This window comes from Myripristis murdjan, chromosome 5 (assembly GCF_902150065.1).
Source record: "Myripristis murdjan chromosome 5, fMyrMur1.1, whole genome shotgun sequence".
Lineage (NCBI taxonomy): Eukaryota > Metazoa > Chordata > Actinopteri > Holocentriformes > Holocentridae > Myripristis > Myripristis murdjan.
In genome coordinates this window covers 5629535-5656047 of record NC_043984.1, presented here as the reverse complement: position 1 = coordinate 5656047, position 26513 = coordinate 5629535, and the positions used below count along the sequence as shown (strand labels likewise).

At 40.3% G+C, this 26513-nt stretch overlaps 1 protein-coding gene and 1 pseudogene across 2 annotated transcripts in view; both read left to right on the top strand.

Annotated features, from left to right (window-relative positions):
- The window catches only part of grm7 (glutamate metabotropic receptor 7), a 291232-nt gene that overhangs the window by 144930 nt on the left and 119789 nt on the right, over positions 1-26513 (top strand). For both annotated transcript variants that reach the window (XM_030051920.1, XM_030051922.1), the window contains exons 3-4: positions 11881-12016; positions 12901-13055. In XM_030051920.1, coding sequence (XP_029907780.1) covers positions 11881-12016; positions 12901-13055 — 291 coding nt within the window. The remainder of the gene's footprint in view (positions 1-11880; positions 12017-12900; positions 13056-26513) is intronic.
- Positions 264-2135, top strand: LOC115358790 (putative nuclease HARBI1; annotated as a pseudogene).

Here is a 26513-nt window from a genome sequence, read left to right as displayed (position 1 = left end):
AAATTAGCCGAAGTGATATCTCTTCTCTGCATAGACAAGCTAAGCCAGTGTGCTGCTGTTAGCCAGTGAAAATAGAGTGGAGTGGCAACTCTTTGCTTTGTTACACAATCTATGTCAGTGCGCTGCTGTAGCGTGGAAAGTTTCTTTGCCTTTTGGCTCGTGCGATGCCGGTGCAGTTATTGTGTCAAATTCCGCGTTAAAAACATATTCCATTTTATTTGGCTAATTCCGCAATTCCATGATAACCTGGTCGGGACCAGGTTATGAGTTAAGTTTAACCCCGGCTATAAAAGCGGCGCTATCTCACCATTTAACTCTTTTGGAGATGGCGTCACCATTCATTGATGATCCGGTGGAGCTGGGAGCCAGGATTGTCCGTGGCTCATTACAGAGACAAAGGCAATTTAGGGATCGCGCGGATCCGCTGGCATTTCCTGACAATATTCTCCATGAGCGGTATAGATTTTCATCTGAGGGAATACACTACATTTGCTCACTTGTTGAGCCAAGTGTCAGGAATGCCACGGATAGAAGTTGTGCGCTCACAGTAGGGCAAACGGTGTGTGTGGCACTCTGTTTTTTTTGCCACGGGAACCTACATGCATTCAGTCGGTGATGCAGAAAATCTGAGTAAGAACACTGTGTGTCGTGCTATTCACAAGGTGGTTCTTGCTCTCACTGAGAGGCTGAATATGTTTGTGGTGTTCCCTACCCATGTGAGCACACTAACTGTTAAAGAGGCATTTTACCAACTAGCAGGTAGTGTGCTTTTATACTTCTCTCTATTATCAGTATGACTTAAGCTACTTGCATAATGAAATCTCATTCTTTATAGGATTCCCCAGGGTTATGGGTGCAATAGATTGTACCCACATCCCAATCACAGGACCCTTGGGGGAGAACGAGGGAGACTATGTAAATAGGAAATCCTTTCATAGCATCAATGTGCAGGTGAAATCACAAAGTAATTTTTGTCCGGTGATTGGTGGCACATACGCACAATGCAGGTATTCTATTAGTGGTGCACAGACTTCACGTTTGTTAGAAATATTCCGTTGTATCACAGACTTTGTTATAGTAGCCTACTTTTTTTTTTTTCTTATAACGGTGACAGTCACGGCATCTGAAGGTGCTGATTGGACGGGAGCAGCCCGTGGTGATTCAAACGCACTCCAAACACCACTTATTCCAATTTAGAAAAAAAGATTTAACAAAAAAGAAGCAAACAAACATCAACAGAAATGGCTCCATAATTCTAGTAAAACTTCAAATGTAACGAACAATTATCTGAAACTACTGACAAGTAGCTCTAAGCAGCGTAAATAGTGGTCAACATTGTCATGTAACCATGGTAACCACCGCCTGCTCTGTCACCCACACACACCTTCAGTCACCTGACTTAACCTCAGGCTTTACCGACAATTCCTAGGCAACACTCCCATAAAGCTACTGAAGTTACATATTTCTAAACTAAAATTCATAATACTGAATGAATATTACAGCAATTATTTAAAATGGCTATAACAGTGACAGAATCCCCAACCTTTGTGCTTTCTTTGAAATTAATCGGAAATGCTTTTGACAGATGACTTGTGACCATCAGCTTTTGGTCACCAGTGTTGAGGCAAGATGGCCTGGGTCGGTACACGACAGCAGAAGGTCACCAGTTAGAGCAATGTGTGGCACTATTTCATATTTTTCCTACTCTTGTTTAATTGTTAAGACTGACAAAGTATTTTTCCCTCTCTTCATTAATAGGGCTCTTTGATGGACTGCTTGTGGGGGACAGAGGGTATCCCTGCACGAGAAACTTGATGACCCCTTATCCTGACCCAGCCACACCATCACAGAGTCGCTTTAATGTGGCTGCGGGTAAATGCAGGGTCAGGATAGAAATGACCTTTGGGGTCATCAAGTCCCGTTTTAACTGCCTTCGTGGGCTGAGGGTGCGTCCAGAGAGGGCATGCAAAATCATTACAGCATGTGTGGTCCTGCATAACATTGCAGTAATCAGAAAAGAAAGGGCACCACATGTCCCATTGGTGGCACCAGATGAAGTGGATCCTGTGACTGTGGACCATCCCACCGGTGCAGCCATCCGGCAGGCCATAACAACACAATTTTTCAGTTATTGAAAATATATACAAAACAACCATTCATTAAAGTGTCACTTTTTATTTACTGCATTTGCTGGGGAGGAAAAGAGAACAAGTCATTAGTCCATAATGTTAATCATGCTTAGCTACAACTTTTTAAAACTACCATTTACCTTTTTCTTTGCCTCCAAAATTTCTATTTCTAATTTAAGTTTCTTTATTTCCAGTTCCTTTTTTTGATTGTCCAGCTCCAGGTTTCTCTTGTATAAAGCACGTACTGTATCTGCAGACACCTGTATGAATTGTTTTAGGTGATAGGACACCGGGTTGTTCAGTCAAGAAGTGATTACTGAGCTACAATTGTATCTTTGTCATGTATTGTCAAGGAAAATTCCTTGTGATTCAATTTGCACAGTGCCTTTTTGCTAGCCTACAACCCTTACAGTTTGTTTCCTTCCTCGATGTGATGTCGAGGCCGCGGGCTGAGGAGAGTCTCCCTGTAAAAGAAATCAGCAATCAAAGTTATGTTACTTCATTATTTGTAATTCAGAGATCAATTTAAGATGCACTTACTCCCAAAGGCCTCTCTGAATCAGTGGCGGATACAGAACATGGCTAATGGGTGGGCCTAAAAAATTCTTGATGGGCCTGTTATTTCATTTTGTTTATTTTTTTTAGATAGACATGTATAAAATGATATGATGAAAGAAAAAAAAAACCTCTCGGTAAACGAGCCGAGAGGTTGTAAACGAGCATAAAATAAACGTTGGAAAAAGGACATTAAAACATTTATTTAGTTAGTTAGTTATTTTTTGGTCTTGAATCTGATAGGGTGGGTAAGCTGTCAATCTGGGTGGGCCTACGCCCATCCAGGCCCACCCGTAGATCCGCCTCAGCTCTGAATACACAGAGACTGTGTCTTCATCATCCATGTCACCCTGAAGAATGATTTCAGAAATATGCATGATGTAGATTAGACATAGGCTAGATGAAAGTACCAGACACATTGACTTGACAGTTAGGCTACCTCTGGGGTGATGTCACATGGCACATGTACTGGCACTGGCTCCAAAAGCACCACAGTATCTCCTTCACCTGAAATTACATAGTGAGTTTTCCTGCCTGATGGCCACAGCAAATAGACATTTAGTACTTTACCAAATAATTTATACATACATTGGACAAATAGGTTTTGCTGTGAGGTGCCAGCACATGGATCAGTTCTGAGATAGGCCTGAGTAAAATATATGAAAACAATAGCTATAAAAGATCATCCAAATATACAGTTGTTGCTCTAGTTTATTGACAAAGATTGATTTTCACAAGTTGCGCAATGTTCAGCTGTTAGAAATTAAAAGATAAAGAATAAGAGAATAGGATTGATAGAATATAATGAGAGTCAGTGTTGACTTACGCATTCACTCGGTCAGCAATTTTCTGCCAGCATTCCTCTTTCGCCTTATTTGCCGCCACAGTGTTGCTCTTAGCGGTTATTGTAGTTTTAAAGTTTTCATACCCTTGCATGAAAGACGCAGCCCGTGAATGGTCCATTTTTCGCGGAAGTAGAATCATATGACGCCAAAACGCCCCCTTTTATGTGAACGTGCACAGAGCACAAAGCTGACAGCCGGACTTAACAAACCTTGATGATAACCACCGTCGTGATACCACTTAACTTTGACTGGAGCTTTAGGTTTTGTTGAGCCTGATAGTGAACACAAACCACCATGCAAGTGATTGTTACTTAATAAATACCAGTCATAAGTGCATGTTGTTGATTACCTAGTAAAGTTTACCAATATAATACATGTCAGGGCAACTATTGCATTTTACAGTGTACACATTATGTAAAGTGGCTAAACTTTACCTTTACACTCTTTGCCCAAAATACCATGTAAGTATTTGCATTTTTTTCAGACTACTTTACCACACAATCAAACAATAAAATAAACAAAACTTAACCCAGCTCTTTCCAACCCATCCGTTTCCCTCAGGCCACTTGGTTTGCCCCAACAAGGCTGATTGAACACACCAGGGCCTTGTTAGCAACACTCTCATGGGCACACCTAGAGGACGCCTCATAGAGAGAGTGATCAGAAACAAAGTAGGAAAACATGACAAAAGAACACATCTTCTGAAAATAATGTCTTTAGGTCTTTTGGTCCTGTTGTAAAATGGTGTATTTGTGCAGACTGGGGCCTAAACAGGAGTTGCATAAATTGGGTTTGACTGGGAAACTGAGAGTCTTGTGGATTCAGTGAGCCGCATTTGATTAATGTGTGATGATGTTAGTCTCCACAGTAGATATTTCATTGTAGTGAGACAATTTCTAGAAACTTGACACCACTGTATAAATGACTATAGTGATCTCTAGGACAATCACAGCCTCATGAAACTTTACAACCACAAAACGAGAGACCCAGGGCATTCAGAGGATGTCTGGGTTTCCAAGTATCTTGACAATAAGGGCGAGTTTCTAAGCAATTTCCAGACAGAAGTGCTCGCCATCCAATCCCCAAAACATGCAATTCTCACAGAAATCTCCAAATGTGAAAAAGTTTTTGACAAGCATGACAATCAAGACAATCAAGCATGGATTTTCCTTTAGTCCTCAGGGTCTTGGTGTCTTAGGTGAAATGTCCCTCCAAATTACTACACTATTTGACTGATTCTTAATGGCTTGAAGAAAAGAACCACTGAACAAAAAAAAAAAAAACCCTATGAAAAAGCTCTCATCAGTTAGTCTTATTCTCTAAATGTCACCAATCTCTTCTTTACATACAAGTGGTGATTCAAAATGACATAGTGTCAAATATCACCATGGATTACCATCAGTTAATCTGTCTAGAAGTCACAACGTCGAATTCACACTAACAAATGCCGCCTCTCATGCAACACAGAGGTGGGACTGGAAGGTTTAATCACTGGTGCTCGCTCTGTCGCTAGGGGCATCTAATTATAAAACGTGTCTATTGGCCAGTGTTTCTTTTAATTCCTTCCTGCTTCCTGCACCCCCTGGCTGTGATGGGCTTCAGGATGCCTCTAATTGGCTAGATAATTGTGGTTGACGGCTCAGATGAATCACATTGGGTCTACGCAAGGGGAAGTGATTCTCATTTTGGCTCCAAGACTCCCTGGATTCACATTCCACACACTTTCATACATGGAGTCAGTCGTTATTTCTGATGGAGTCGTGGTGTACTTGTTAGAATCCATAATATATTGTAACGGGTTAAAGCTCATCGGTTTGACACCCTGCATCATTAACAGCCAGGATCATTTTAGTGAAACCCGACCCTTCACATGCTCATTCAGTTAAATTCCCCTGGTTACATGACTGTCAACATAATGGCTAATATGCACAGTAAAGGGTTATATTAAAATAGACTTCATTCAATTAAATGAAGTCTTAATGATCACCATGGGGAAGGTGGGACATTGCAAAATTAAGTAATTGAGTTGGACACATTGATTTGACATACATAAATGAATTTGACTTAAGAAAAAAAAAAAAAAAAAGCACCAGAACCATAATAAGAGAATTCAGAAATGCAGACCCTTTGAGATTTGTGCGTCATGAAAAAGGAGGACATTGAAAATTATGAAAAAAATCAATACATAACCAATGGGACTTGAGTTTGAGAGTGCAAGAAAAAATATTTTCTGAAAGATTAAAGCATCTCTGATATGCAGGCTATATAGGGTGTGCAAAAATGTGCTTGTCTTCACATTAATGTGTCGAAAGGACCGCATAAAAATGTAAATAAGGTAAACAAGAGTAGCTCAGGTTTGTGTCTTGGCCCTGTGGTGTCAGGTTTCACTAGATGCCCTCTGAAACTCTCGATTTTACTCTGATGGGTCCAACTCATCCATCAAATCCTGACTTTGATCCGTCTGAGAGCGGTATAGCCGGGAACATTAGGGAACAAGATGCTCCCATCTAATTCTATCATCGGAGAAAATTCTTTATCATACAATGTTTGATGCATACAATTTCTCCTTCTCTTCCAAGCCAACAGAAATGTTTTGTACTTTCAGAGAAATGTGAAAAATGGTCCGAATGGTGGCTTTGTGTTAATCCTTGAACAACACCGCTCTATCTCTGCTGAATTTTGTACACTCTGCACATGCCTTCAAACAGATTAGAAATATTTTGTTTCCCCCAGTCTTTAATAACTCCAGCTCTGTCCGATGCTGTGTTTAATACTTTGTGTGCCTCTTTTTCAGGCTGCTGGAAATGCTGTTAGTGAGCTGGTCTGGCACTGTGCTGTCTCCTTAAGAGTGATATGGCAGCAGATGTCGTTAGTGTTGTTTACATCCTCGAGCAAGAGCTTCTGTCTTTACTTTGACTGATGGCAAGAGAAACAATACACACACACACGCTGTACATGCTGCTCTGTCACATTTTTCCAACATGCACTTCCTAAGCGCCGAATATGTAAATAAATAAATAAATTCAACACAGACAAATACACAAATAAAAACAAGTTAAGGGAGGATATACAAAAAAAAAAAATCCTTGCATGGTTTCATTTTAATAAGCACTCTCAATTTTAACCGATTTTTATGCTTTCACTCCAATTAAAAAAGTATGTGGTTTCAGGAAATAGTCTTCACCTGCTGGCCTTGCAAAACCATCCAGAGGCCAGAAGGTTGCCTTAAAAACACCCCTCTCATCAGGCTAAAACCTAATTTCTGAAAAGCTGACATTGTAGAGATACAAGGTTTTCGAATCAGAAGAATAAATGTTGACGTTTTACATTTCTGCAAACCAAAAAACATGTCAAAACGTTTCTGAATCAATATAACGTAACATGTCAACATTTTGAAGAGCTCGTTATCTACTCTAGCCATGTTTGTTTGCTTCTTTAGTCACCAAAACTACATGGTTAAGGTCAGGAGAACGTTAAGGTTAAAGGTTAGGAAAGGTCATGGTTAAGGTTAGGAAAAGATCGTGGTTAATTATGGTTATGAAACTTTAGCTAATGCTTCTCAAGGATTAGCTAGTGAGCTTTAGCTAGCAAACAGTAGCTAAAAATGAACAAGGCTCTCAGCTGCCAGGGAACTCAAACCCCAGCAGCAGAGGCAAAGTCCTGCCCTGCGTTCCAAATCGCATACTTATACTTTTTACTTTTAGTATGTACTGCAGCTGCCCTTAAAAAGTATGTAGTTTAGTATGTATTGGGACATACTAATTCTTTTTTTCCCTACTAAATAGTATGGTAGTATGGGTATTGGAACGCAGGGCTGGTGATTGTGTCTTCTGCCACCGTAACCACCTCCTGATGTAGTGTTGATCGCTTTATGCAACCTCACAAAACTTGAAACGCGACATTTCAGCATAGTCTTGGTTTGCAGAAATGTAAAAAGCCAACATCCTGGCAATTGGGCTGAATTTTCACCTGACAGAAATGATATGCACCAAAGGTAGTTGACCCTGTGCTTTGTATAAGCCTCTGTAACATAACTTAATACTATGTGTAATACAGCAATTTACACTATTTTCAGGATTAACATCACTACAAACTGAGGGCTCTCGTGAATCAGCAAGACATGCATGCTCCCTGTGACTTGGTTTTGAGTTTGACTCATGACCCACGTACAGTGTACATTTTAGGTCATCCTCATGATCGATCCTTAAAAAGCTTCAGATCTCAGGAAAATGTTTGACAAGTTTCATGTCTAGTACAACTGCACATCCGACAAAACTCCCTCACTCAGAGGGACCAAATTTTTCCTGAGATCTGAGGCCTTTTAGTCCGAGGAACGATGCAGGTTTGTGTGAGGATGTGCTAAAACGTACACTGCACTTATATTGTATGTCATTCCCCATCTTCCACTCCAATTTTTCTCCCTGAAACTTGGCACAGGACAACCACCATGTGTAACTTGGGACACATTATTGAGTTTACGGGGACAATTTACACAAGCTTTCCCCGTCCTGGTAGTCAGAGGAGGAATCCCAATCTGAGGAAGGGATTTTCAGGTTCTGTCTTAACCATCGCAAGCCACCCATAGCCTGATCTGACCTGCCCTGATCATATCAAACATGTGATATTCTACTTGACATCTGGTCCTGACCTCTTTACAAGTTTACAGTAAGGACGAAGTGTTACATTTAAACGTTTGGTGCAGTAGACTGGTGCAGTTAGTAGGCCACATTTCTCTATTTTATTTTATTTTACTAATTAATTTTTTGTGCGTGTTCCTGTCTTTTTCTCCCACTTCCTTGAATTGGATTGTGTCAATTCCATAATTCCACAGTTCCTGATGTCAGTGGCATATCAGGATTCTATACTGATACACTGTCTTTACAGTGTCTCTTAGAGTGAGAGTATTTTCAACTTGGTAAGTTGAAAGAAATCTGTGAAATCTGTGTGATGCAATGTGTTTTTAAAAGCGAGTTTTCAAAAAAATCCTCTTGTCTAGTGCGTCCCCTGCCTGACCCCAGCTTCACAGGAGGAATCGGAGGTTAAGTGTCTTGTTTTGGGGCAACCCAAGTTACTGAGCAAGGGGAAAAGTTTACTTTGTTCACGCTCCTTGTCCAGATTTTCCAAACTCGTCTTGCAGGTACTCTGTTGACCTTCTGATCAAAAGCCCGCGTCTCAAACCTTCAAGCTACCGTTGCCTCAAGCAGTGATAGCTACAATACATTTGATCTTTAGCTATAACAACTTTTTCTTTTCTTGTTTTTTTTGCAGCATAGCGTTTATTAAACCACAGATAAAGATCTAAAGTTGGCAGTTGTTCTTTTTCGTTTGGTACTCTTTGGTACTAAACCTTTGTTCCTAGTCTTAGTCTCAACCCCGAGATGAGAGAGATTTTTCACGCGGCTTCCAAGATGAAAAGGTTTATGGACTGCTGCTGTTGTGAACTACAAGGGAAAGACAGACAGTTTGCAAAGTTATAAGTTGTTAATTAAAGGATGGCCAGAGCTTGCTATTGATCATTGTAACTACGCATCAACGCCGATGAAAGAGGAATTTCTGCAGCTGTGTTTGATGAAAAGCTAAACTCCAGAGGTGTTACTTGTTTCATGCTGCTGGATTGATTAAGTGAGTGCAATACAAATCTCAGCTCCCCATGAAGATTAGATTGACCTTTGAACACTGAAATCAAGCTCCCAATAGGTGCTTCATTGCAGTGTGCGGGAGCGTACTGGCAGCATAGCCTACTTAGTGCGTGTGGATTATTAAGTATTTTTAATCTGTGTTTATTCAATCAAACTAATTATTCACATCAGTGTGGTAATGCCTAAACTTCAAGTGGGTGTTGCTTGGACTGAATCTGCCATTGTAGCCATTGCCATCATACTTGTTGAGGTGTTAAAGCATCTATCGAAAGCAATGTCTAAAAACATACCTTGCCTTTTATAGCTGTATGTGAAATCACAGCAACTTAGACATTATGTGACCATAAATATAAACCTTTAAAGACAACCATGCTGCATGAAGATAGGCTAGGCGATTGTAAACTAAAAGATGCTTTTAAAATATATTTCCTCGTTCTCTTTCTGAAACACTCTACAAGATGAACTCCACTGTCAATTCATCCACACCTAGAGGAGATACTCGATTACTTGATAATACTTGATTATATAAGCAGTAAAACCTGCCCAGCCACCTCCTCCCAACCCCCTCCTCTCGATTATGGATTGAACGCAAAGTGAAATGATACAGTATACTGTGTACTTATTTGTTTGTTTATTTGTTTAAAGCAGCTTCTCTTTAAATATGAACATATTTTTGTTCCACTATCTGCATGAAAATCTGCAGATGGTGCAGATCCATTTATAAGTATCCATACACATCTGCATGGATAAATAAAAATGTAGAAAAATCAAAAGCATCCCTGAAAAGGAATAAGATCTATTTTTGGCTGCTGTGCCAATATTCAGATTTCTCTAAGCTGCATTTTATGGAGATCTGCAGTGTGGATTGGTAGGGAGACACAGTAAATCCTGCTGCACTGAGCAGACTCAGAAAACAGACAGGGATTCAAATGAAGTCCCCAGAGCCGATCAGACCCGCCTGGACAAGAAACACAAAAAGAAAAGACTGAGCCCGCTAATGTTAAATAACTAGTCCAAATAATTGGACCAGAGCAAACAAAAAGCATATAAACAAGCACATCTCTCTCTCTCACTCACACACACACACACACGCTCACTCGTTCTGTGTGTACATGTGTGAGTAGGTGGCACTAGCAGACTGACTGAGAAACTGAAACAAACCTCGCACCCTCCTCTTCAGAGTTCAGTGAGAAAAGCCAGTCAAGTTGTTTTCAACTGAATATGTTTTCCACGGGATTATGGGCAGAAAATAAAAACATCTGAATAATGCGGAAAAAAAATGTGACCGGGAAAAAAAATGTTATATGCATTATTTATTCTTTGCAGTATAGGCTGTGGAGCTCACACTGGACAAATTAAAATGAAACTGTTTAATTTCTCAAACCTTTCAGGCCATGTGGGGTTCTATCAGGCTCCACTTCACATGTCAGGATATTGATTTGCCTATACAATACTGTTATGTGGGTGAAATAATGAGATTCCCATGTGATTTACATGCATAACCATGACATATTTTTTACCACTACTGTTGGGCATGTTTTCCCCTCATGGTGCATAGTTAATAGATACCGATGCATTCTGATTTGGTCATTTGGTCATATAGCACACTCTTCCATGCACAGACCTTTAATGAGCCCGGGCCTTGGTTTGTTTAACTCCCTACAGCAGCTGGCTTGTATAGAAACTGTAGTATCACTGTGCCTGCTGAACTTCAGCTGCAATTTGGCTCCATCCCCCAAAATAATCATATATTTATTTAGAAAAAAAAAAAAAGGATTTTTGCATCAGTAAATGATGTGGTAAGCAGTTGGTTGTGAGATATTAGTGTTTTGTTTACAATATACTAATTTGTCTTGACTGTTTGACATTCAAGACAGAATCATCCACAACACAATTAAAGCATAGATGCAGTATAAATACACAAATGGGAATTTATGTGAGGCAATCTCATGAGGAGGGGATTTCTCTGTGTCTCTGCAATCAAAAATTCATCCACGCTATGTCTGCCTCAATATAAAATGATCATATTTTCACTTTTGTAGTCTATATTATATTGCTTTCATAATGGAGTTTGCATATTTGAGAATTTAAAACCTGCATAGTAATTAAAGTGCTGGAATCTGTTCGCTCAGGCACAGATGAAGAGATATTCAAAGCTCAAACAGAGCGTATCGTTCTGAGGGCTTTTGCATGGTGTGATACTCATCGCTCCTGCATTGGAAACAATGAATTTGTCACATTCTTAAAAGTTCTTTTCCTCTGATTCATTGTTTTATTAAGGGTCCTTTCATTGTGCATACGAGAAGAAAAGTGTGCCCTCAGCCAAGTGCTGCCTGGTGCAGCATATTGAGTATAGAAAAGTGAAAGAGGTTGCACTCTTTAGGTGCATTTGAGTGACATTTATTGAAACTAGCAACGCCTCAGCCTGGAGCTTTCATGGCCTCTCTCCTCATACCCTGAAGAAGGCTGTGCACAGAGACGTGGGTGGTTTCAGGCAGCTGAGAGAGGGGGGCACGGCTCTTTTCCTACATTTTACTCTTGGTGTGCACCACAAAGTGGGCTGCTTCTCTGCTTCATTTTATTTCCTCAAATGTAGCAAGTTACACTGCACACCCTCTTCACACAAACTCTTAGGAGACTCTTTATCCATGCTCTCAAACAAAACGTCTCTGTTCACTGAAATTCATAATTGCTTGATTTTTGTCTCATCAGGTGGAATCTGTATCGCCCAGTCACTGAAGATCCCCCATGACCACAAGCCCTCTGACTTTGACAAAATCATCCGTCTGCTCCTGGACACCCGCTATGCCAGGGCGGTCATCCTCTTCGCCTCTGATGAGGATATCAGGCAAGTAATTACTCTTCATTTAAACTTCATTTGAACTACCCTTGTGGAACCTGGGTCACAGTACAATTTGTATCATGATATATTGCTACAGAACTCTACAGAGCTGATTAAAAATGCATAAAGAGAGCTTAAAATACAACCTACTGCATAACATCTGGGCATGGTAATATCATATACAACATATTATGTGGTAAACAAGGTGACAGACTGACTCAAATCAATTCAAATTCAATTCAAAATGTCCATCCCAATTTACTAAAACAGAATAAGTTGCTGGAGAAATGTTCCTTTGTCAAGAATATATTTTTTTTTTTTTTTTTTTTACAGCTTTGACCATGTGTCTCACTTTCTTGTGTTTGTTGGGGTCTTTGCGTATGCTGAGTACCCCTCAAAATGATTCATGTATCAGCGCCATCATAATCATCTCAGGCAGTGACGATGATTGAGACTGACATTAGGCATCGAGTTCAGGCACTATAGATTTTAAAGGCTGTAGCATTTTGTGGTTCACTGGTCAAGCTACTGGACATTTTATAAGACCTGTTCATGGGATCGGGGCCAGCAGCCATAAGCGGTTTCCATTACACGTTTATATCAGTCAGTGGGGTTAACTTTTACTGGCTGCCAAGTGTGGTGGCCCGGTCAAATAATCCACATATCACATACAACTGCTGCTGCAATGTGCTGACGAGACACATTCAAGCACAGATGGACCCACACAAACAAGCTTTGATTACAAATGTGTGCTTCCAACTGTGAATTGATAGCATGCTATATGTTTAACTTTGGACCATGATAGTGTTGTGTGTGAGTGCATATGCAGAGGCATCTGTGCTCACATTTTGGATGCATCTGATTCACCCATGGTGTGTGTGTGACTCCAGGGGTATTTTGAACGCCACCAAGAGAGCGGACCAGGTCGGCCATTTCCTTTGGATTGGCTCGGACAGCTGGGGAGCCAAGAACAGCCCCATCCACCAGCTGGAGGACGCCGCTGTGGGGGCCGTTACCATACTGCCAAAGAGAGCCACCATCAGTGGTACGTTCATTCATGAGTCTTTTTTTCCCCCACAGCATCCTTGGTGTTCAGCAAAAAGCTGTGACTATCAGATTTGATTTGTTAGTTCCTTTTTTGTACTTTGATTGCTTCCTCATATACACTACTCACAAAAAGTTAGGGATATTCGGCTTTCGGGTGAAATTTCAGGCTGAACCTAAAATGCATTATAACCTTTACAGGTGAACTTAATGTGACCTTCTGTAAACTTTTGAATGCACATGTCCAACTGTTCAGTGTTTCAGTACTTTTTGCACAAGTTGCTGTTCTCTAACAAGGAGCTTAACGGCAAAATTCACAACAGGTGTTTGATCCATGAATCAACCAATAAATTTCCTGGTTCAATTAGAATTGGTATTTAAACAGTCTTCCTCATCATGCTGTCCACATTTTGACATCATTTTGACCAAGATGACACCTAACAATTGATCAACAGTACCTCACCATTGCGAGGATTCAAACAGGAAGTTCTCAGACGGAAGTGGCCACTGAGCTTAGAGTGTCACAGAGTGTCATCAGTAGGTTGCAACAGAGATACAAAGAGACTGGAAGAGTCACAGAAAGGCATAGAAGTGGACGTCCTTTGGCCACATCCCACACTGATGACCGCTTCATTGTGAACAGTGCCTTGCGGAACCGGATGATGAATGCCACTCAACTCCAGGCACATTTAAGGAAGGTGAGAGGCACCCAAGTGTCACATCAGACCATTCGAAACCGTTGTGTCTAGTCAGTACAGAACTGCCCTACACTTTGTGAATGGTACAGTGACAAGCCCATACTACCTGAATAACATCATTAATCCAGTCATTGTGCCCCTGCATGAACAACACAGGCCTAATTTCATCTTCATGGACGACAATGCTCCAGCTCATCGAGGTCGCATCATTAGGGAATGGCTGCTGGAGACTGGGGTACCTCAAATGGAGTGGCCTGCACTTTCTCCAGACCTGAATCCCATAGAAAACCTATGGGATCAGCTGAGTTGCCCTGTAGAGGCTCGGAGCTCTGTACCCCAGAACCTCAATGTCCTGAGGGCCGCCCTTCAAGAAGAGTGGGATGCCATGCCTCAGCAGACAATAAGTCGACTTGTGAACAGCATGAGACGTCGTTGTCAAGCTGTAATTGATGCTCAAGGGCACATGACAAGTTATTGAGACATTGACATTTTTTGTTGTGGTATATCCACCACTGTTGTTGGCTTTTGTTTCAAGAAATTGTTTGAGATAAGGAAATCACCAGTGTATGCTTCTACTTAAATGCCCTACTTTCATGATATAATATCACTGTAGCGTGAACTTTTTACATTTTCCGTAAATTTCTCCCGAAAGCCAAATATCCCTAACTTTTTGTGAGTAGTGTATTTAAATGCCCTTGGAATTGGCAGGTGACATTCTCTCCTATGTCTCAACTGAGCAAAACTATTGAAAATACACTGAAAGTAGTCAATATAGCAACCAAAGGGAGTCAATGGGAAAACAGATCATGTTTAAAGAACCATTGCATGTTTGGCATAATATCACAAAATGCATATACTTAACGTTTCTGCTAATCTTTTCCCAAAATAGTTGTATTTGAGAACTCTGATATGATTTTTCCTCTCTTTTATCCAGCCATTGCTTTAAATTCATCCCACTATGATATGAAAACAAACTTTCAGAGGCTTCAAACTTTCTTCACACCTGTATTCCATCACTGTAATAAAGTTGTCCACATTAGTTTTCCTAAAAGCAGCAGCACAGTTGTGTTTTGATGACTTGAAACTGGGTGGAGTGAAATGGTCACACCACCAGAAAATAGTCAAACATTTGCTTTACAAAGCCAATTATCAGTTCTGTGGTTTATGAATGTTGATGACTTCATTACCCACAGAAACAGAACATTATAAAGGTGCTGTTTTAGCTAACAGGCCTGAAATTCAAAATAAATGGTATGGACCTCTCAAGGCACAAGGTTACACAGGACTGCAGTCAGGCATAGTTTTACAGTGTGGCTATACAACCACATACAGCAACACAGTCATCTTATCAACCACCACACGTCAACAAACCATGCTGGCTTTCCACACATGAATACAACAACTGAAAGTCCAGCAGCTAGGACAGCAAATCACAAATAATGGAAATTAAACAACTTTCCAATGATGCCTGAATTCAGCAGCTGCCAGAGTTTGAATTCATGTCCAGTCAAGTAAACATGCAATGAAATTCAAGTGGCAGCTTGCTAAATTATGTCAAAATTAAACAGCATAATATCTAGTGTCCAAAAACTTGACTAAAAAACTAGCCAAATTAAAATTTAACTGGTTTCCCTGGCAGTCATGACGATGTCACACCACCTCTTGATTTTGCTGAAACTGATTCCAGTAATGCTCAAATCTTAGAAATGCAGAGTCATAGACTCAGGGTCAAACCATAAGCCACTTCATTATCTTTGTTAATCGTATGGATTTTTAAACTTCACCTCATGTCTAAGGATACAGTGATAAAAAACACAACATTGTACCCCTGTCCTCTGCTCTATAGCTGTTATTTATCTAATTTCATTCCCTATAGCGCTTCTTTCTTGCATAATCATTCCAGGGTCACAGCAGTACTGCAGGCACTCTCACTCTGGCCTTTGCACCCTTCTCTAATTGGTTGCTAGAGATGTTGCTGATGTGGGAAGCTTATTCTGTTGCACTCATTGTTAAAAAGCTGGTCTGGGGGAAAAAAAGGTCAGCAAAATGCACCAAATCTAACAGGTGTAGCGTCAAGACAGCCCTAGCAGAGGTAAAGGTGACATTGTGTCAGCACAGGCACATGCACGGGAATAAAATTTCAAGGACAAAATAATGAACCCTCAATTATGTTTACTGATCAGAGCAAATGTAAGTGATTGTTAGACTGATGTTGAAAAAGAACAAGATTGACTGCTGTAATCGTAATGCCTACAGCACAGTGGAATAATTGGGTGCACTGGTGTCCCAGCACTATTTTATATGTGGAGCTTGAGTTTAGCTCCTGGCTCCTTGTGTACGATGAACGCATTCCTAGCATGATCAATGTTTTCATGTAACATCAATTTCTAACATTTTATTCTACCTAAAATCATATTTCACAGTCCTACTCTGTACATGCTAATATAAGTCCTGCCGTGAGCTACATTCCCAAACTAGAAAGGGACCTCAGTGTGTGTAACCTTGGTCATGCTCTAAATTGGCCCCGCAGAGCCCATGGGTGGTGCACTAATAAACAGTTTCCCCTTTGATGTGCTCTGTGATACCTTTTGTCCCCCTTTTGGGCTAATGATTTATGGAAATGGATGCTTCCTGGGCATAAAGGTGGTAAGAGAGAATACTGGGCCATGACGGGTAGGGCGGCTATCTCAGGTGAAGGAAGGATATGCGTCTCAGTGGAGGGAAAAAGAGGCTGACAGTAAAAAGAGCTGAGCAGGGGTGCCTTTGTGCTGAGAGTTTAAGTCCCAAGTTTGCCTGCTGTCTGAACAGCAGGCAAACTTGTTTTCAAAATCCAATCTTTGACAATGACTGTCCAGATGGCATGCTGATTTAATGCATGTCCAATAATTCTGGATGCTTGCAACAAGCTAGTAGCACGGAGCAACTGATCTATAATATACCCTAAATGGCTAATACAGTAATAAACTACAGTTTATAGTATATTTGAAGTGAGTCAGAAGTTATATTGGCATTTTTAAACAAAGCTGAGGAGGTGCATAGTACTGTTGAACAAGGACACATAGGGTTAGGGTTAGGGTTAGTCATAGATGCACCGGGTTAGTCATAGAAGTACCGCTTCTTATTTTGTGTCAAATGTAGTTTTAGATAATGGAAGATAAAAGGGTGGAGTTGATTAATTGTTTTACTAAAACAGTTTGCTTTTGTTCAGTCTGTGCATAATGACTGGGATGATGAGTGGTACCTGGCTGTTAGTCATAAAGGTAAACTAAGGCTTTGGACACATGCTGCTTTTAACTCACGCGAGCATATGCAGTTCTACAACTTGTGTAGCTAAATACAGGGTGTGTGCAGGTCCTTTAAAAAGCCTTAAAATGTCTTTATTTCAGTTTTAGAATTGGTAGATCTTAAAAGTCATTAAATTAAATTTGAATGAATGTGGTCTTAATTTCAACAAATATTTTATCTAATTAAAAATTTTCAACGTCAGAATCAAGATTTCTGATGTAATAAAAACTTCAACCTAGTTAACCTGACACTGCTTTTATACTACTACTACACTTACCTGCTGGGAACCTCACTTTTAATCTAAATAGTATACTTCCTTGTGGAGAGAAATCCAAGAAAAATCCTTTCACTTACCAAAGTTCTCCAGAAAGTAGGTAAAGATTAGATTTATTAACGCACCAACTTGGTATCTAATTTAACGGAAACTGTTGTAATAACAGTTCATAGAATCGTGCAGTTAAGAAGACCATGTTCTTACTTAAAGCTACCTCTTCACTGCACCAAACATATAGTACATTGATTTGTCCAAAGATTTTTCCAAAAACAACTTAAATTTCTTCAAGAACTGTCTTGAAAAAAATAAAATAAAAAAAAAAAAATAATAATAAATTTAACTAATTAATATCTTTTCTTTCTAAGGAGGAGATGCAGTATGTGACTGGGGTTGCAGTGACTATAACCTTTTTAAAAAAGTGTTTATGTGATTATGAATGCCTAATAGCCTGCAAACTTTTATTATAAAAGCACACACACACAAAAATTCCTCCTCACCTGAATGTTTTGTGTGACTTCCATAAAATGGCCACATAGAAATTATCATGACATCACACCAAATATTTGAGGTCAATATGATGAAACAGCGCCCTCTAGTATGGCCGTAATAAGCACCGTGACCACCAAACCCAGTCTCCCCTAAAATGTTCCAAGCAGTATGCCGTTGTGTTGGCATCACCTGTTATTACACCATCATCAGTCTAGTCATTATTATTGATCAGAGCACGGAACTTTTGCTTTCTCTGACTGTTTTTCTGACTCGTCCCAGTCGCAGTGCAGAACATATTACTAAACAACACCAACAGCACTGTGACTGTGACAGAAGGCATGACCTCTTCACTTGTCTATGAACCAATATTCTGTTGCAGGCTTTCTTCAATGTCTGGTGTTTTTGACTTTTCAAGCCAGGATGTGTTTTCGAGCAATGGAACAAAATGCTTGAAATTCAGTCCGAGTCATCAGACAGAAGAGATGCATTGTGAATCGCATGTCGAACCCCCTACAGATGTGGTCTGAATCACAATTGAAAAGTCAGATCCAATGTGCATATTTGCTGATCAGGCTTCATAAAAAAAATATCGAACATACGTAGGTATGTGGGGAAAAAAAGCAATTTGAGCGGTGTTTTGAAGATAGCCATGGCACAGCAGTTGTTAACTGCCGAGACTGAAGCCTGGCGAGGGACAGAGAGAAAGAACGAGAGAGACACAGCACGAGTGAGACAGAGGGCCAGGGACACAGGGGAGAACAAAAGGCTGATCAAGTCAGCGACAGAGTGAAAAGAAAAAAAAAAGAAGGGGAGAGAAAGACAGGGACCGTACTGAGAATAAGCCAGAGTGATGGTTTCAGGCTGTAAGAAGTTTTCCCCCGGTGCCAGAGGACGCCTGCGGTGGCGGTGGCCTCCAGCTGAGACGGATCCACTTCCCAGAGTCAATTACATCCTCTAATCCACAAATCTCAGGCACTTAATGTCAGGCTGCTGAAAACCAACTCAACCAATGGACTGTTGTACGGCCAAAAAATCGAGTCAACCTAGCTTATTATTAACTCTGTGACAGCATTTTTTAAAGCTCTGTGGAGAAGGTTGTACATAAAAGTGCTAACTTGTTTAAGCCATGACTAAACTGTGATGGCTGATATTGTTACTGGATAAACTGGATGGTACTTGAGTATAGTGTTCTATTACTTTCTGTGAAGGTCAGAAAGTTAATGTAACAACACATAAAAGCAGCCATAACACTTTTGGAGGTTTAGCCCTAGCCAGCTATCAGTGCATTATACACAAGGTAGATCCGACTGAGTGATTTGATTAGACAAGAGGCATTTCATGAGTGCTGATATTGAGTACAACAGCACTCTGACTTTTTACTATTCTGTATCACTCCAGTTTACAAGTGCTGTGTAATAAATGCTGTTTACATTACCTGCCGTGACCTTTATTATAATTAACTTCACACCGCGATGGCACAATGATGGACACGTTTCCAAAAAGGACATTGGAGTTAAATTATGACTGGTCGTCAGAGGAGTACAAGGGGGTGAAAAGAAGCCTGGATAGTGCAACCTGCTGTGTTTTTTGCTCCCATTGTTGACTGTAAGGCAGGCTGTGGTTGTTGTTATGGCTACGGTTAAGATGGGAGTTAGGAGCTGCTGCCTTATGTACATTTAATGTTTTAGGGTAATTAGGTGATATTGAAGTTGCCAGACAATGCCACCCTGGGAATTTCGCCCAGAGGATTATCCTAATTGCACACACTTAGGACACACAGGTTTGTTATACTCAAGGCTGGAGACGTGGTTTCAAAATGTACAAAATGCTTTATTTAAGACAATTGTTAAAATATATATTTTCTTTAAAATTCACACCTTTCACACAGGGAGGGGAAAGGGAACCTAATCAGGTGCTGAGGCCTACCAGTTGGACAGGGGCTAGTGAAGGCCACCAGCGGCCTTCAGCAACTGAAAAGGATAACAAATTAATGGGGAAGAAACAAAGCAAATAAATATAACAAAATATTCTAATTGAACAGAATATACTAAATGATGGCAGGTTTCAAATTAAACTACACAAATTATACAATATAATAAATGCCCAAATGAAACAAAATAAAACAAAATAAAAATAATAAATAAATAATAAATAACAAAGTACCATAAGAGAATACTGCAGCAGAAACCTCCAGGCAAGCTAACCTGGGGTCAGGAAATCGTTTATGTTCAATTCAGTTGATGCTTTGTCTGATTAAATGAATATCTCCTAATTCATTTCATGAAACTTTCATATAAAAGCAATATCACACAGGAGGGAGTGCTGTTATACCAAATATCAGCACTGCCTCATGCCTACAGCCAAGTCCCAGCCATGCTTATATTCAGTATAGTAGTGGTAGTATAGTAGTATTCCCTCTTGTGATACTGCTTAATTATGACAACTCTCATTTATCCCATGTAAACATCAGCATCCTAGTAGTAGTTTTGAAAATGCAACTTTATTTCTTTATTTAAAAAAGTGTGACAGGAGTAGTTTGTTCACTAAATAGAGTTTGCTAACAATAGACCACACCTATGAGATGCAAACTCAAAACAGTTTATTGTATAGTGCAGAACCAAGATGATGTATTGAGGGTCTGGAGGGAAGAAAGAGGAATGAAGGGATGGAGAGGTGAGGGTAGAAGTTGAGGGATGAGGGGATTAGGGTTGAGAGTGGATGAATGGAGGAGTATGATGATCGACTGATGAAGCCCGACGGCTGGAAAACAGGAGGAACCGGGGCGTAGAAACTCTAAGTGGAGGAGCCATCTCTTCTGGTGATCTCTGTGGAGCCAGTATTCAACAACAGAGAGAACAATAGAGGACAGGGAAGTGAAAACTGAAACAAAGGGGAGAGGCACAGAGTAAGGTGTGCCTAAATACTTGTTGTGTGGAAATGGGATGCGTTTGTAGGCATTGTTTTTGTTTCCGAACTTAGCTGTAAAACTTAATTTGCAAAATGTTAGAATAAAGACCCAAACTGCAGAAAATGAATTTGGATGCAAAATGTTTGTGAATGTTTTGTGTGTGGAATGTGTTTTTACTTCCTTTTAGAAGATGCTAAATTGCACAGTTAAGGATTAAGGATTGCATTTCAATTTCGTTGTACTTGTACAATGACAATGAAGACAGACACCAAGGCACCTCCTACTGATCGTCACAAATGAAAACAAATTGTTAAAAGTAACGGAGAATGCGTTTGCAACTGGATGACGTCAGCATCGCCTTTGTGATCATACACAAACAGCCAAATGGTGGTGATCCCGTCAGCGTTTGCAAGCTGTAATGTAATTTCAACTATCCATAAAACAAAAGAAGATCAACATTTTCAAAAAAATTCCGGTCTTCTCTCAGTGACAACAAACAGGCCAAAACAGAAAGACAAGTTGTGTTTAAAAAAAAAAAAAAAAAAAGCCTATGTTGATGTACTGTAGCTTTACTATACTATCTGATAGCTCTGGTATTATGGCAGCTATTAGGCCATGTGCCAAACAAAAAAAAAAAAAAAAAAAAAAAGGTTGACAAAGAACTCAAGAGGCGGTATGTGGGCGGGAAGATGCATCAGAGGAAACAATGCGCTGTAACCTGAGCATAAAGAGGCTTAAATTAGCTGAAGTGGCCTGCAGTGTTTAACTAAAAGTGTGCAGAGACAGCTGCAGCTCATTTGTGGAGCTGCGCTGTCACACACAGAGATCAAGAGTCATCACCGCTCTCCTCGCACAGTCACTAACGCCTTCTAAATCACCTCTTAAAACCCATTTTTACTTGACTTTATGTCATGTTGCCTTTTTTTATTTTTTATTTTTTTGTTTGTTGTTTTTATTGCTGTCGTTATTAATTCAAATTTGCATTTTTGTACTGCCTTTTGATGTCCTTATCTTTCAACATCCTTCTGTTATCCTCTCTACTGTGTTTTGCATCTTTTTTTGTTTTCCTGCTTTAACCTTATCTTGAGTTTACCTTCATTTTGTATTGATCTTTTCTGGACAGCTTTTTGTTGTGATTTTGCTGTGTCTGTTAAAGCACTCTGGGAACTCTATTTTTAAAGGTGCTATATGAATAAAACTTATTATTATGTTATGATATAACAGCTCCCTGACACCTGTAAATGAAATACACATCCCGGAAACCAGCAAATTTTAAAGTAATTTAATTTAATTTAATTTAATTTTAAATTAAATTAATTTAATTTAATTATTTATTTGAATTAGAGAGAAAGACTCATCTAAAAATCTCAAATCTCATCCTGATTCATCCTGCCATTGTCTCTGACTGGGACCAGTCATTTTGGTTCCAGCCAGCCTCTTTCACCCCTGTGGTACACACAGGCGATCCACAGACGAGATAGCAGGGTCCCCAAAAAAGATAAGAGATAACAACAGCAGGTGCACAGAGCAGAGATGACCATCACAAGTAAACTATAGACAGAGAGAAAAAAAAAGCTGCTCCAGCCATCCACTCTCCATCTACTGCTCTTGTACCATGGCAAATAGATAATGAGAGGGGAAGCAATAACTTTTATAAATTTTGGTCACTTTAGATATACTCTGATTATAATTTCTATATTATACTTTTTTATTTATGTTTTTTTCTTCAGAGCAGTTGATAGTGGCCTGAGACATATCTGTAACATAAGACTGATAAGAAAAATTGTCAAAAGGCTGGACAGAATATGATACTACTCAAAAAGGCTGGCAGCCACCAACCATCCACTGCCATCCACTGTCCTCAGCCTGGCTCTACCTCCAGTGCTGACAGAACACAGTGGCTGCTGTATTGTAAATACTGGAGCTGCACTGGGCTGGAGGAGTGGTATGAGAAGGACGAGTGTGTGTGTGTGTGTGTGTGTACAGCTGTGCACTGCAGCCTCATGTCAGGTCTTGAGGAACATAACACAGATGACCTGTGAGAAGATAGCTGGTATATGTGGGTGAGGAAAGACAGAAAGAGAGAGGAAAAACTCCCTATATAGTTTACGTATAAAGCAAATTAATTTTCACCAGACTACTGAAAAATTAAAAGAGGTGATGTCTTGTTTTGATGTTCTCTTACCGCAGTTAAAACAAACAAACAAACAGGTGATGTCTGTGGCCTATATAAAATAATAATAATAATAATAATAATAATAATAATAATAATACTAAAAAGGAATGGGGGTCAGCTCAGCTTCCCTGAAATCAGTTGTTACTAGACTGGGATGTCTGCAGTTATTTTGTACCCTATTCGTTAGCACTTAGCTAGCACTAGCTAGCCAAGGTCAACACGAGAGACAAACACACATTCAACAAACATAGTTAGAAATGTTTTTTTTTTTTTTTTTTTTAATCTAGCATTTACTCATTTAGTTAAAGAAGTACTCCAATGTTTTGGGCAAAATACCCCTTTTCCACCTTACCCAGAGTGAGACAAGATGTTCGAGACCATTTTGACCTGTGGTTCAGTTCCTGCGGGTAGCATATCGTGTTAGCTTAGCATTTAAAGACTTGAAGTCTATGGGGCTCCATCAAAGTGAAAAAACAAACCTTACTCAGCAATTTGAAGGTATCTTTTTTACACAATCTATCATGTGTATTTGAAAAAAATGTCCTTGTTTTTTTTTTTTTCTCTGAATGAGAATCATTTCAGTTAGATGATGGAACTATAACTCCTGAACACATTTATCCTTCCTGAAGGTTTAGGCTAGGAAGATGCGGCACAGATGAACTAAAACCATTCTCATTTGTTTTGTTTTGTTTTGTTTTATTTTGTTTTGTTTTTTACATTTTTCTCAATTCCAACATGTTTTAAATCCACATGATACACTGTGTAAAGAAGCATTGGAGTTGCCATAAGGTATTTTTTTTTCACTTTGACAGAGCTAGGCTAGTGACTCCCATAGACTTCAAGTCTTTATGCTAAGCAAACACAAAATGCTACCCATAGGAACTGAAGCACTGGACGCGCAGAGGTGAAAATGGTCTCTAGCATCTTGTCTGGGTAGGGTTCGAAAAAGGTTTCCTTATATTCTGCTATTTATTCGGTTTCATCTTCACATTCGTGATAGGCATGAATACTTTTGCCAATAAAATGAGGAGAAAAAATGCAACACATTTTTCTCAATGGTTGACCGAAGAAAAGGAACTTGAAGGTGCTTTGAGAGAGAGAGAGAGAGAGAGAGAGAGAGAAAATGATCAAGCAAGAGTTTGCCTGCCTACATCGGCTCTCATACCTCCCCCGCCCCTCCCCCGCCCGCCCACTCCTCTCCACACTCCCCGTTTGAAACACTGGGCTGCTGGGTTCAGTGTACCCATGTGTACGAGGGAGATAGGAGGCTGTGGATTTTAATCTGGCCCTATGTTTAAAACATGATCTGTATCCGCCAAGATGGATGTCCTCCTGCACACATTTGCCTGGGATAACAGGAAATGAGCAGAGGCTCACTGGAACCAAAGTGCCCCCTTTAATCTCCCAGTTAGCGTACAGAGAAAACAAATTGAGAGCAATTTAACTGTATGAAAAGTAGTCAACTTTTTATGGCTGTACACAAGAGATGAAGCCATGAAAGGAAAAGGAATGGACCTAACTCAGGTTCTTCTGTCCTCTATACGCTGTGGTCTAAGCTGTCTTGCTGACTTAATTTGCTTGGATTGCAAAATTTTTTTGTTTTTCAAGAAAGACAATGAACAGATAAAAGCTGCCTTCTAAAAAGCTCGCAGCAACACATTGTGCAGCCAAATTCATCATTTCTGCTGCTTAAACTGAATATGGCCCATTGAAGTTGCGAGCATCCATTACCAGAGCACTAGCAATTGCGTTACAGAAGTTATGTTTCCCACAACAGCCATGGTAGACTTCATGCCTGGACCACAAAAGAGTAACAAAATGTGTGGGGCCCGGTTATGAGTAAAGGCACAGAGCACACAAAATAATTTGGGATCTTTTCTCACGACTGCACCCACAATGAGGCACAGCATTAATTTATTGGAATTCAGGGAATGAAATAAAGGTTTCACTGTGGGACAATTCCAAACATAAATAAAAAGAAACAACAAAAACAAAAGAAAAAGCAGTTTCTTCACTTTTCCAATTATAGCAAAAAGGACAAAACTGAATTTTTGCTCTTATACATATGTTCTTTCCCTGTATATCTTCTCTCAGCTGTATACACGGTAAACAGTCAGAGTATTAGACGGTTGTCTATTGAAATACACGGTGAAATAAAACAGTAAATGGTGTAATTTAAACAACGCCAAATATAGACAACGCTGTATAGACAACTCCCTCTCTCTCTATAGACAACGGTAGTGGCCTTTCAAACCTGGTAAACAAAATAAATGAATAAAAATAAACAAGATGTAGCACATCATGCGACAAGGCCACTCAAGTTTAGTTAACAAAATCCTACTTCACAGTGAACATTTCACAGTGCAAATTTGGAGATACAGTGCTTTACACAATGTATTAATAACAAAAGAAAACAAAACCCCTCTCATACAGCAACAAACTGTAAACCACTTAACAGTGATTCAACTCACTCAAAGTGTAGCACGCACACCAGGACAACCGTGCGGGGCTGGACCTGGCACCTTTCTCCCCTCTGTATTAGGCACAACCAGCAAATGTCATTATGATCAACAAAATCCATAAAACATTCACAATTCACATTACTGTATGTGGTTCTAGCATTTTATGCAAACCTACGCCGTCACTCCGTTCAGCAGTGCACCGCACCCACGACAGAGCACCAGTCGACGCTCGCACTGCAAACCCTGAAACATCGGGGACATCACACAACCATCACAGTGAGATCCACCCGATTAGCCCACTAACATCATGTTTCACCATAATATAGGGGAGTATTTACCCTGAAACACCAGCGACAGCTCACAGGTAGGGCAGCTCTCTCTCTCTCTCTCTCAAGAGCTGCGATCTCTGCCTGCACCAACCCAAGATGGGCCCCTCGCACTCTCGCGCACTTTCCCTCAAGCTGCTCTTAAAGTGACAGTGTCGCCTTAACAGAAAGACAGCTAATTCAATAGGAAATGCACGCTATATTATCTAAACATGTGTTCAAATGCAGTTCTGCAGAGTTATAAGGGCTGAACACTGTTTACTGTTTTACAACCAGTTTCACCTGGTTACATTCTCCCCTGCTAACAAGTCAACGTCCTCGGTGACTTATTAAACATCCAATGGCCCATGAAGTGCTCCTGAAGTATAGAGAACCATGCCTGCCAACACCTGAGAAAGCACAGCTGGACTAATTGACACTGCATTGCAGGCTGACCTGGGTAAGTGGAATGGGTTTTTGTGTATCCCTGCTGTTGCTCTCGGACTCCTGCGTGGCGGAGGAATGGGCGCATCTACACTAACATTTCCCTCCCTTCTCCTTCTTGGAGCGGGCACAGGCCGGGCCACCAATTCATCAGCTGGCAAGCTGACACTCTCTGGCGTGGGGTGAGGGCAAGGCACTGGCCTCGCCTCCGGGTCATGAAGTGTGTCACTGGCATCTTGCCCGGGGACATCTTCACCTCCCACCATACTCCCAGCCACATCATCCTCACTCTCTGACTCATCAGTTATCACATTTGGATCCTCCGTTTCTAGTACTCCCACCTCCTTGGCAGTTGGATACCTGACGTCCTCCACTATCACAAACTCCTCTTCCACAGACTCCGTGTCTGACTCCAGGC